Raw genomic sequence first — 13261 nt, forward strand, 5'->3', positions numbered from 1 at the left:
CTTTTCTCAGGCCTACACCGGAGGTAGAATGGATCAAGATGTCGGATACTTTACCGAAGCGCTCACAAATAAAAAACTTTGGAAAGCTTCTGACTATACCAAATGTCACAGAACTGGATGAAGGGAAATACATGTGCAAAGCCAAGAATGTCCTTGGTGAAGCTTTGCATCATTTCAACGTTGATGTGGAAGGTATGTTAACATTTACAAGGTCTTGAGAGGTACTTTGATGATTCTCAGTTATTCTAGTCAGTAAGTCTGTTTGACACAGGGCCATAACCACCATAGACATTGAGGTGGACAAGTCTGATCTATTTTTAGTGGCATTCAGTATAAGGATTTGACTGTTCATAGATTAGGTCAGTGGTTCCATTCTCTCTTGCGCTGCTTCTTCGGTTGCATCGTCGGCATCTGGAGTTAACGCAGTTCGAGCCAGCGGCTGGAATTGATAAGGCTCTGGCCCTGTGTCCACAGACACTCCACTTCTCCTCCACTTCAGGTGAAGGTGGGGGAGAAAAGTCCTCTACTTCGAATGACCGCTCTGTCGCAAAGCTACTGGCGTCACTCCAGTCACTCTCCATCTTTTCGAGTCTGACAGCTGTCAATCAATCCTTCCCTGCGGGTTTCAGGTGCACGCCCCCCGCTCAGCCCCGCCCTCGGTTCGTCCCCTCTATCTCCGCTGGGCTATGCCCACTTTTCCAGCATTTTTCACATATTGCCAGTGGGTGGAGTAAGGCTCTGACCAGGGGTTCAGTTACCCTTTAAAGCGTCAGTCAGTTTAACATTGAAAGATAGTGAGGTAAGCGAAACATTTAATACATGTAAACTGTTTTGCGACAGAAATGTTAAACGTCCTACTGTAACATCCAGTGATGCAAACTACTCAACTTTTTTTTCAAATTTGGCCGTTTTGAATTGAAAATATGCATTTATGTGAGTCATGTCATTCCTAACTGAGTGTGAAGAGACGTATCATGTTTTCGACACATACAAATACAAGTACATATGTGCATATTTGAATGCAAATTAATACAAATATTTTGTGCAAATAATTTAAAATGATTATTTCCCAACTAGAATTAGACTTAGAATTTCCTTCGATGTTCTTTTTCTACAGGCTTTATAAAAATGTGTAGTATGTGGTGTTATGTATAATATGTTATTTATATTTATTTTACTTCTTTATAAATCTTAAAACAATTGAATGCAGTAACACACACACACACACACACACACACACACACACACACACACACACACACACACACACACACACACACACACACACACACACACACACACACACACACACACACACACACACACACACACACACACACACACACACACACACACACACACACACACACACACACACACACACACACACACACACACACACACACACACACACACACACACAATCTGAATGAAAACCAAACACCAGGTTGATCTTATAAAATCAACACTAAATAAAATTGTCATGTCACTTTCAAACACAGGGGGGCAGTATTGCTCTAAGTAGGAAGTTGTTTGACTCCGTATTCATATGTTGTGTGTCTCAGAGCCACCCAGCTGGCAGGAGGAGCCAGTGAAGAGTCAGTTAGCAGGGATTGGATCTGACATCCAAATCAAGTGTTCTGCTACAGGAAAACCACAACCCACAATCACCTGGAAGAGAAACGGCCAGCCCCTTGATGGTGTGTTAAACCCCCTCCTCACCCACCCTTATCATGCCCATTTGACTGAAATTGTCGGCTCAAAGCCTCTCTGCCAAATGTGCAATTACTGGCTGTGTGAACAGTCTGTTGTTCCTTTCTGTTTTTTCCTCATCATTAAGACTCAGTAAACATCAGTGAATATGTGTCAACCCCTGTATTCATGCACAATTTACATGCTCTGTTATATCTGCAGTCAGTAGACCAGTACATAATATTCAGCAAAAGTCAATGATGTCTCTTCCAGATATGTACCTCACAAGTTTATTGTTGCTATAATATGAAATATTACAATATAGACAACACTCTATGAGATATTTCTAAGAGTGGATTTTTTTTGTGTGTGTGTGTGTGTGTATAGACATATACCTTCAATTTTTCTCACAGAAAATAGCAATATCATTTATTTTCAAATGCCTGAATAGCATATTTACACTATTTGGTGGCTTTTTTCTTTATGAAACACAAAAACAAAGAAATATCAAACCATTGTTTTAGTTGGGGTTAGTAAAAAAAAATTTCTGTGTGAAATAATTCAGCTTAAATTGATCATAAGTGACAGTAATGTATATTGTTACATAATGCTGTAAAGAATCGGGACAAAAAGTTCCCACAAAAATATTATGCAGCACAACTATTTTCAGCATTGATAATAAGAAGAAATGTTTCTCGATCAGCAAATCAGCATATTATAATGATTTCTGAATGATCATGTGACACTGAAGACACTGAAAATTCAGCTTTGCCATAACAGGAATAAATTACATTTTTAAATATATTGAGATAAAAAACTCTAATTTTAAATTGTGATAATATTTCACAATATTATATATTAGATCGTTTTTGTTCAAGAAAATGGTGAGCAAAGTAGGCGTCTTCCAAAATCATAAAAAAATCATACTAACCCCAAACTTTTGAATGGTAGTGTGACAACTAGCCCCATGTCTCTCCTCTTGGGTGCCAATTTAAGTTTGTTTCCCCCCAGATTTCCTTTCTACCAATCACAAAATGCTTGATGATAGAATAATCATACTCGGGGCGGAGCAGAGAGACACTGCAGTGTACCAGTGTGAGGCCTCCAACAAACACGGGACCCTACTTGCCAATGCTAACGTGCTTGTCATGAGTAAGTACTTCACTTACCTGTAGACAATGAAAATCATATTGCGATGTTTAGAACGCAATAATAGGTCACCGCTACTGACGTGCAACCCACCTATTTTGCATGTATCAATTAATCATAGCACCAGAAGAGAAGATTGTGGTCCTCATTGAAGTTTTTTGGGCTTTGATTATGATATGATGCTCCTGCTGACATGTAAAGGCTTAAGGGTTTCAGCAGCTGTTCATTCGTAATTGACGTTGAAGACAAACATGAAACGTGTGCATGAGTTTGTGTGTGTGTGTGTGTGTGTGTACGAACTACATCAGTCTCTGTTTTCTGTTTGTAGATCTGGCAGAAGAAGAGAGCTCTTTTATATGCTAATAGATTTTGTACAGTTTAATTGTGATTTTGGGAGTGTACCTCGGTTTCATGTGCCTCGGCCATATGCCACACTGGCTGTTTGATGTTTATCTGTGTGAACTTTTGACTAATGGTCTGGCTTTCTCTCAGATCATCCTCCTTTGATTCTGACACCGAATTATCTGGAGTACGCAACCATGTTAGGCAAGAGTGTGATTATGGACTGCAAAGTCTTTAGCTCACCACCTGCCGCCCTGAACTGGTGAGTTTGGTAACACGCTTTCTGCTTCTAACACCGTGTCCTAACCAGACGCAACATAACCCACAAGTTATGTGTCTCTTTTCTGTTCAACATTCAGTTTTTGTCCTTTATATGTATATCTGAAATGGTAAGCACACTGAAATCTCATTAAGTTGAAGTACAGTATGTATATTTAACATCAAACTTGAACAAGGAGAGACTGATTGTGGAAGAATTGGATATATACAGTAGGACAAATTTATCAATTTGCACAAGCTAAACCTTGAAAATCATGCCATCCAGTGAAGCACCATGGAAGTCATGTCAATATAAGAAAAGTACATGAAAATACACGATTATTCCTAGTTTTATGCAGAGAGAGATGCTATGATTGGCTGTTTTGTGATTGATTGTTGCGTCATGCACCATTTTTGTGTTCAGTGGAGACAAAAAAAGTTTCTTGTCACTGCAGGAAACTTTTTTTTCTTCACTGAACATAAAAACGAAAACATTTTACGTCACACCTGGTTAGGACATGTGTACGAGTGTTAACTAAGTCAATTGATTGTACATATCATTTAAAAATATTTAGGCCTATATTTAAGATTTACGTATTTTAATTGCATACAAATTCAGTCCATTTGGATATTTCACAGTTTTAACAGTTTATAATCTTATAAACTATGATGCATATTTGCCAGTCATACATAAATGAAATGGTTAAGAATAAGATTTATGTACTAATAAACCAAAAGTTTTATATGCACAGTAACAAGGTTTATATATTTATCATGAATAAATAAAACTGATTAACTGTAAAAAAAAAAAAAAAATCACAATTAACAATTTTATGCTGATTTTAAGGAATTTGAATGTATTATTTTTGGAAAATAGGATTATTTAAATCAAATAGACGCAAATATAAGGAATGGGTCTTTGAAAAACACTTTCCAAAAAGTAGGAGGGGGTAACACTTAATTTAATAATAGTGTTTGCCATGCCTCATTTCCTATCCATTCTATTTTATGAAATGCAATTATTCTTATATAACTACAAATATATCCCTGTAATAAAAAAAACCCTGTAATGCTGACCTAATCAATCGATCGATCAATCAACCAACCAACCAACCAACCAACCAACCAACCAACCAACCAACCAACCAACCAACCAACCAACCAACCAAACAACCAACCAACCAACCAACCAAACCACCAACCAAACCACCAACCAACCAACCAACCAACCAACCAACCAACCAAACAACCAACCAAACAACCAAACCACCAACCAACCAACCAACCAACCAACCAACCAACCAACCAACCAACCAACCAACCAACCAACCAACCAACCAACCAACCAACCAAACCACCAACCAACCAACCAACCAACCAACCAACCAACCAACCAACCAACCCACCCAATTATTCCTATATAACTGCAAATATAACCCTGTAAAAAAACGTTTTAATTAAACAAATTTTAGACATTCATGCTGACCTAATCAACCAATCAACCAATCAACCAATCAATCAATCAATCAATCAATCAATCAATCAATCAATCAATCAATCAATCAATCAATCAATCAACCAACCACCAGGACACGGATCGTGTCTGTGCGTCGCCTATCAATGACATCTTACCCGCGTTACCTTCGATTTTTTCTATTATTAGACAGTTGAGCAACTGTTTGGATTCATTTCATCGACAGAAAACGAATCATTGTTATATAGCTCAACACAGTTTGTCTTATTGTTTAAATCTCATTTTCTTGATTTACCGCGAGTACCATGTTTTACCATGCCTAATATTGGTCTAGCTTACTGCATATATATATATATATATATATATATATATATATATATATATATATATATATATATATATATATATATATATATATATATATATATATATATATATATATATATATATATATATATAAATTAATTCTCAATTAACATTTTCTTCGATTTTTGCAGTGTTTTTTAGCACCGTATTATCACTGTAGCTGGTCCTTAGATTATGGGTGAATGCAGACCCAATAGGGTCAAGTGAATTAAGTGAATGAAAAAGGGACAATACATTGAGAAAAGACACTGCAAGATCTGTAGCCCTTATGAAATGTCTGTTCTCTCTAGGGGATCCTCTTTTTGCACTCATATTTATACTCTTTTTCTTCTTTGAAAAGTCTCCTTTGAAAACCTTTGGTCAATTTTGAAAGTCATGTTATAAAAAAATAAAAAAATAAAAACTAGGCTACATTGGATTCAGTTTTATCAACAGAGCATCTGTAGTCATTTTCAGTAAAGGCCCTTCCCATGGGCCCTTATTTCAGAAGAACTGTGAAGAGTTCAATGTTTGTTTTGTAGGAGAAGAGAAGACCCAGAGGGCTCTGTAGATGGAGAGGGTTATTCTCTCCTGAAGAATGGCTCCCTGCAGATTCACAAAGTCGAGATGGAAGATATGGGCCAGTACAAATGTTTGGCAAGCAACTCTGAGGGCACCGCCAGCATCACCACTGAACTTTTCATCAAAGGTTAGCCACCTTCCTTAATCAAAAAGCTTTCTGATTTGGTTATTACTGAAACTAAAGGCCTGCTGTTGATAGATTCAACTAGGATCGTAGAACCTCCCCAAGACATGAAGGTCAAAGGAGGATCTATGGCCGAGGTGGAGTGCCAGGTGGAGTGCGACCCCACCCTCAGAAGAGAGCTGGAGATCTTGTGGCTGAAAGATGGAATAAATATCCTCTTTAACTTCTCAGAAAGGTGGGCGATCTGTTTAAGTAGTATAGCTTGTCCTTCATGGTTCAACTTTGTATTCATAGAAGCCATTCTCCATTTAAGTAAATCCTCGTTTCAGAAAGGGTTGCGCTGTCAAAACAGGAAGGATTAGCGTGAGCCATGACATTTTTAAATTTTATTTATAGTTTTATCAGTGCTGGAATCATGGATTAAGTACTTACACTTTGTAGTCATGTAACAGAGCGGAGCTAGATGTAATTGTAAGCTGTTATCAGTAATAGTACGCTTTTATGGGGGAAATGTCTCTCTTGAAAATCAAAAGGTACTCCAGCTAATTAGCAGGAGCTTTAACCTCTTTCTACTATAGGCTAGAATATGATTCCGAGCCGAATTTTCGGTGTAAATGCAGTGTAATACTGAGCCTAGGGCCCGAGCACCGATGTTGCGAGGACCCTCTTGACTCCGTTTATTTGTTATTGGGACTACTAGTTATTTGCTTCAAGACAAATTATGTTTGCATTTTTACCTCAGGTCACCAATTAGCAGGCTGTGGTTTAAATCCACACCCCAGATTAATTCCACCCGAACCGCAAATCATTTTTTAATTAATTAAAAAAAATGGTTGACAAACACACAGAGCGAACAGAACAGAGCTGTGCATTGATTGCCATGACAACATTTAGTGCCGCTCTTATTTGGCATTTCATACAGAACAAAAGCCACAGAGCCGCCTCTGACTACCGCGTCTACACCGTCCTGAGACAAACTAGATCCAGTGCAATCAATGGAGATGTCTAAACTATAAGTGGCTGTTTCGTTTGACGGATGCCTGGTTTCTATTTTTGTCAAGCTGCACAACTTCCGCCACTTTATTTTCCTGGTCTGCCTGAAAATGTGTATTTTGTGGGAACTGATTGCTTTGAATTTTGCGTTGAGGTTTATTTGCAGACCTTCATGAGATTCAAAGTCAATAAATCTCTTAAAATGACAAATAATTTGACCTTTCATGATTAAAAAAGCAAGGATAATCCAGGTTATAAAATGACTCCCTCAAAAATGAATGACTATTTATGAATTAATGTCATAATTTGTTCTAAAAAATACAGTTTACTATAATATATAAAAAATATTTAATATTTAATAATATTTAATATTTACTATTTAATATTAAAAAAAAGAAAAGTTAAGATGTGTGAAGACACTTTAGTTTGGGGACCAATTCTCACTATTAACACGTTGCTTATTAGCTTGCATATTACTAGCATATTGGCTGTATATTAGTACTTATAAAGCATATATTAATGGCTTATTCTGCATGGTCATATTCTACATCCCTTAATCCTACGCCATACCTAAACTTAACAACTACAACTATCTTACTAACTATTAATAAACAGTAAATTAGGAGTTTATTGAGGCAAATAGTTCAAAGTGAATATGGCGCCAAACTAAAGTGTGACTGAAAATATTTATTCATTTATACTTGGTTACACTAAGAAATTTAGGAAGAATTAAAATAAACATTTGTTGAAAATTTGACAAAAGAAGTTCTTCAGAACAATATGAAACCAACACAAATGCAAAGAGTACATTTCCAAGAACTTGGCACATACTTTTAACTAGATTTTTTAAAAGATTGTTCTTTATCTTGGACACTCTTATACACTCACCTAAAGGATTATTTGGAACACCTGTTCAATTTCTCATTAATGCAATTATCTAATCAACCAATCACATGACAGTTGCTTCAATGCATTTAGGGGTGTGGTCCTGGTCAAGACAATCTCCTGAACTCCAAACTGAATGTCAGAATGGGAAAGAAAGGTGATTTAAGCAATTTTGAGCGTGGCATGGTTGTTGGTGCCAGACGGGCCGGTCTGAGTTTTTCACAATCTGCTCAGTTACTGGGATTTTCACGCACAACCATTTCTAGGGTTTACAAAGAATGGTGTGAAAAGGGAAAAACATCCAGTATGTGGCAGTCCTGTGGGCAAAAATGCCTTGTTGATGCTAGACGTCAGAGTCACAACACGCACAACCTTGAGGCGGATGGGCTACAACAGCAGAAGACCCCACCGGGTACCACTCATCTCCACTACAAATAGGAAAAAGAGGCTACAATTTGCACAAGCTCACACAAAATTGGTACGTTGAAGACTGGAAAAATGTTGCCTGGTCTGCTGAGTCTCGATTTCTGTTCAGATGGTAGAGTCAGAATTTGGCATAAACAGAATGAGAACATGGATCCATCATGCCTTGTTACCACTGTGCAGGCTGATGGTGGTGGTGGTGTAATGGTGTGGGTGATGTTTTCTTGGCACACTTTAGGCCCCTTAGTGCCAATTGGGCATTGTTTAAATGCCACGGCCTACCTGAGCATTGTTTCTGACCATGTCCATCCCTTTATGACCACCATGTACCCATCCTCTGATGGCTACTTCCAGCAGGATAATGCACCATCACAAAGCTCGAATCATTTCAAATTGGTTTCTTGAACATGACAATGAGTTCACTGTACTAAAATGGCCCCCACAGTCACCAGATTTCAACCCAATAGAGCATCTTTGGGATGTGGTGGAACGGGAGCTTTGTGCCCTGAATGTGCATCCCACAAATCTCCATCAACTGCAAGATGCTATCCCTATCATAATGTGCAAACATTTCTAAAGAATGCTTTCAGCACCTTGTTGAATCAATTCCACATAGAATTAAGGCAGTTCTGAAGGTGAAAGGGGGTCAAACACAGTATTAGTATGGTGTTCCTAATAATCCTTTAGGTGAGTGTATGTCAACTATTTAGTTGTGTTATACTACAACTAAAACTAGTATTATATAATACTATTACTTTTTTAATACATTGTGAACCTATTTTGGGTTATTTGCAGATATTTCATAGATGATGGCATTCTCCAGATTGTCAATGTGAGCAACAGTGATCAAGGGAAATACACCTGCATTGTTCGAACATCCCTGGACCAGGATACAGCTTCTGCATACATAACTGTGTTAGGTACAATTGAAGGACCTTTTGAGACTAGACTGAATGGCAGCTAGATTATGTTGTTATGTTTATATACTACTTTAATACCAAAATAATAGACCTGCTTTGAAAAATGATATTCAAATAGTGGTTCAGCAATGGTACAAACCATTGTAGAGAAAACACTACACATAGTTGTTTTTGTGATTATTATTGCACCCGTTATTTCTTAAAGCGATTCTTTTGATCTTTCTAATGGTCTTCAGATATTGTTATTTTGATATGAAGCTTATTTATAGTCTTCTGTCTGAAATGTGACTGATAGATGTCCCTGATCCACCGGTTCAACTGACGCTCACTGATCTGAAGGACCGCAGTGTGAGGCTCAACTGGGAGGCCGCCAGTGATAATAACAGTCCCTTAAAAGGTAAAATTCATCTAAAAAATGTACTGTAATGTGAGGGTTACAGAACAAAAGCAAAACACTTCCATTAGCGTACCCTTCATGTGTAATGGTACACATTTTCAGTGCTTCTGAAGTAGGCTTTTGCTTTAAGCAGATTTCTCTTCACTCAGAAGTCGTTTTCATGGACGTTGCTCATACTCAAACATTGCTCTACAATATTTTAAGGGGGCTCCCAATGGGTCTGCACCACAGTGTATTGAGAGCATGCACTTTGCATATTTAATGAGCACTGTGCTCTGTTTCTATGACTAGAGTTCATCATCCAGTATGAAGAGAACCACTGGGACCCAGGGACGTGGAAGGAGCTTCTACGAGTGGATAGCAGCCAGTTCTCAGCCCCCTTGACGCTCTACGGCCACATTAACTACCAGTTCAGAGTCATCGCTGCCAATGCTATAGGAAGGAGTCGCCCCAGCATGCCCTCCGAAAGATATAAGACACCTCCTTGTGGTAGGGATACCTGTGATCCTTGAAGACTTGCTTTCGTAACGTGTTTCCATCCAACATCTAGGCTCTCCTTGGTTCACCTTGGACTTGTTTGAAGCGCCTGTCTCAGTGTCTTTGTGGGGATTTACCCTAAGAAAATTATACAGATGTCTATAAAAGCTCCATAAATTTTAATGCTCTTTTAAGCGAGCGCTGTCTCGGACTATCAATGACTGCATGCTCGTCATTATGTGTGATACACATTGGCAGTGTTAGAGGGCAATGGTATTATTGACTGAGACAGATGTTAAATAATTCATATCCACATTTGTACAGCTCCCGACAGGAACCCAGAAAACATTAAGATTGAGGGTCACCTGCCACATCAGATGGACATCAGCTGGGAGGTAATAAAATGCAAACAGCATTGTCAAATAATTTTAATGCATATGCATATATGCATGGCTTGGAAGCCAGAAAAGGCAAACACCCTCACACAAGGGAGGCTTGGGAACTTAATGTTCCTGGAGCTTTTATGAAGTCTGGCGTCTCGTTGTTTTAAGGCCATAACAACTTAATTTGCACTGGCAGTCAAGTATATGATCAAATCTCCATTCTAGAGCCAATTGATGCTCTATTTATGAGTCAAAATTCCTTCGGATTGCAATTCTGAAGGAAAGCCAAGCGAGGCACCCCAGAAACTATCCCACGCAAAATTTCGCAAACCCATCAGCAAATGTCTCTCGCACTCTTCCACTCTTTTCAAATGTTCCAAATGCTCAGTAATGTTTGCAGTGCACTGACCCACTTTTCCCTTTAATCACCAGCCGCTCTTGCCTGTGCAGCACAACGGTCCCGGTCTGGAATACAAACTGAGCTACAGGCTCCTGGGTGTGGAGGACAGTTGGAAAGAACAGATGGTGAAGAGACACTCATTTGTGGTGCGAGACACCCCAACGTTCGTCCCCTACGAGGTCAAGATCCAGGCCTTCAACCACCACGGGTGGGCACCAGAACCCAGAGCGGTGACTGGTTATTCCGGGGAAGACCGTGAGTGAAACAGAACGTTAATACATTCATCTCACAGTCGTGTGACACCTACACGATTAGCCAATAATAAACACTTAAGATAGGAGATTAGTTGGGAGAGTGATTTAATCCACTCTTTACCAGGATCAGCCATTTCTGCTGAGCTTTTACATTGTGCTTTTAGGGATCAGACACATTCTTTGCCAAGCACTTATGTGATTATCTTTTGTTTTATTAAATGTTCATATTTTTCTTGCCCTTGTCTCTAGTCGACATTTGGCATTGTCTAGAGGATGATGCAACAGGTTGGGTTGATTTTGTCCCTATTATTCCTGCATCAAAGAGGTTATCCCTGTTATTCCTGTTGCAAAGTGCAGGGATGCAAACTTGTCACCTTTCAGCAAAAAAAAAAAAAAGTTGTTTTTGTCCTTTTTGAATCCAACATTTGTTTTTGTCATTTTTGAATCCAATGTGATTAATGTAAAACCGATGAGAGCGATTCATAAATACTGCTCTATAAGAACTCCGTCACTGCAAACGTTGTAAAGTTTGAGCAATAACTTGCATTATAAAACGGTTAGTTCAGGTGCTTGATTTTGATTGGTCAATAGCTGTGTTTTAGTCATGATAAAACACGTGACCGCCAATGACCGGCTATGACCGCTTCACCAAATGGTTCTTTGTATCACTGCACAACACCCTTAGCAAACGCTCTTAGCAACGTAAACATATGTTTGTTCTCATTGATAGTGTTCATTGATGCTTGTATTATTGTGTGAGAGAGAGAATGCGAGTGTATTACCTGCATTCAGATTTTGCATATTCCAAAGGTCAGTCGACGACGTTCATAATAAAAAATCCATTGAATGCCCGCTGCGATATCTTTTCCTTTTAACAGTAAAGAGGGTTTCCTGTGTCCTGACAGTGACAGTGCTCATTTGTCAGTAGGGTTGGGAATCGTGAGAAATTTTCCGGTTCCGGTTCCGGTTTCGGTTCCGCCTAACGATTCCGGTTCCGATTCCGGTTCCATTAAAATTATTACACAAATAGTGGTAAAGGAAAAAGGCACAATACGCAACTCAAACAATCCATTTTGTGTTTATTACTTGCTCTAAAATTAATTTATAGGTTGGCAATGTCAAAAAAGTCCTGTACTGTACATATATTACAGTATTAATTAAGCCATTCTTGCAACACATTGTTTTTCAAATGAACACCTCTGAAATTGTCTTATTACATTTTATCTCTCTGTCTCTGAATAAAACCAAGTTATAAATTATATTTATTAGTTATATTTATTAATTAGTTGTATATTAATTTAATAGTAATTCAGTTATTCAGTGAACTTGTAAATAATAAATTGCAATTCAGCATTACAAAGGTAATTGTGCCTAAACTCTTACCTAAACCATGGTGACTCAACGGTTGACATACATATATATATATATATATATATATATATATATATATATATATATATATATATATATATATATATATATATATATATATATATATATATATATATATATATATATATATATATATATATATATATATAGGCCTTACAATATAAATCTGGTAGGCTATAAGCCCTAAGGCACTTTGTGCTGTAGCAAATGTTTTGTCAAATTGCTAGTGCAGCCTCCTTTGCATGTTATTAACTTTTCACATTTTGCTTCATTATCATTCATTCTTTGGAAATGAATCCATACTTGTGACTTTCTCTTCGCCATGCTGGTGGTCAACGAGAAAATATCTGACGCAAAACTGCTCGGGTTATGTATATAACCCTTGTTCCCTGAGAAGGGGAACGAGCACTGCATCGGGACGACGCTTTGGGGATGCTCCCTTAGCATCAGCGAATCTGAAACCAGAATGCCAACTAGGCCAATCCGATTGGCGTGCGTGATGACGTCATCGTGACGGCATACCCGGAAGTATAAAAGGGGAGCTGGAACGTAATGGCGGTAGTAATTGCTCTGAAGCATGCGCTCCAGGCGCGCCGAGGTGTGGCGTCGGGATGCAGTGCTCGTTCCCCTTCTCTGGGAACAAGGGTTATATACATAACCCGAGCAGTTCCCTTTCGAGGGAACTCGCACTGCATCGGGACGACGCTTTGGGGAACGAGTACCCACTAGGCCACACCGAAGGGTAGCGCCTGCTCTAGTGTGAAGCCGGAA

General features: G+C 38.5%; 1 protein-coding gene across 1 annotated transcript in view; it reads left to right on the top strand.

The window, feature by feature from the left end:
* chl1a (cell adhesion molecule L1-like a) overlaps positions 1 to 13261 on the top strand; it is a 65325-nt gene that overhangs the window by 22726 nt on the left and 29338 nt on the right. Inside the window, exons 9-19 of the mRNA XM_079803224.1 lie at positions 11 to 192; positions 1566 to 1700; positions 2704 to 2844; positions 3334 to 3445; positions 5803 to 5969; positions 6042 to 6201; positions 9063 to 9187; positions 9483 to 9584; positions 9876 to 10073; positions 10386 to 10456; positions 10877 to 11099. Coding sequence (XP_079659350.1) covers positions 11 to 192; positions 1566 to 1700; positions 2704 to 2844; positions 3334 to 3445; positions 5803 to 5969; positions 6042 to 6201; positions 9063 to 9187; positions 9483 to 9584; positions 9876 to 10073; positions 10386 to 10456; positions 10877 to 11099 — 1616 coding nt within the window. The remainder of the gene's footprint in view (positions 1 to 10; positions 193 to 1565; positions 1701 to 2703; positions 2845 to 3333; positions 3446 to 5802; positions 5970 to 6041; positions 6202 to 9062; positions 9188 to 9482; positions 9585 to 9875; positions 10074 to 10385; positions 10457 to 10876; positions 11100 to 13261) is intronic.

The sequence above is a fragment of the Gobio gobio genome (assembly GCF_949357685.1).
Source record: "Gobio gobio genome assembly, chromosome: 21".
Taxonomy (NCBI): domain Eukaryota; kingdom Metazoa; phylum Chordata; class Actinopteri; order Cypriniformes; family Gobionidae; genus Gobio; species Gobio gobio.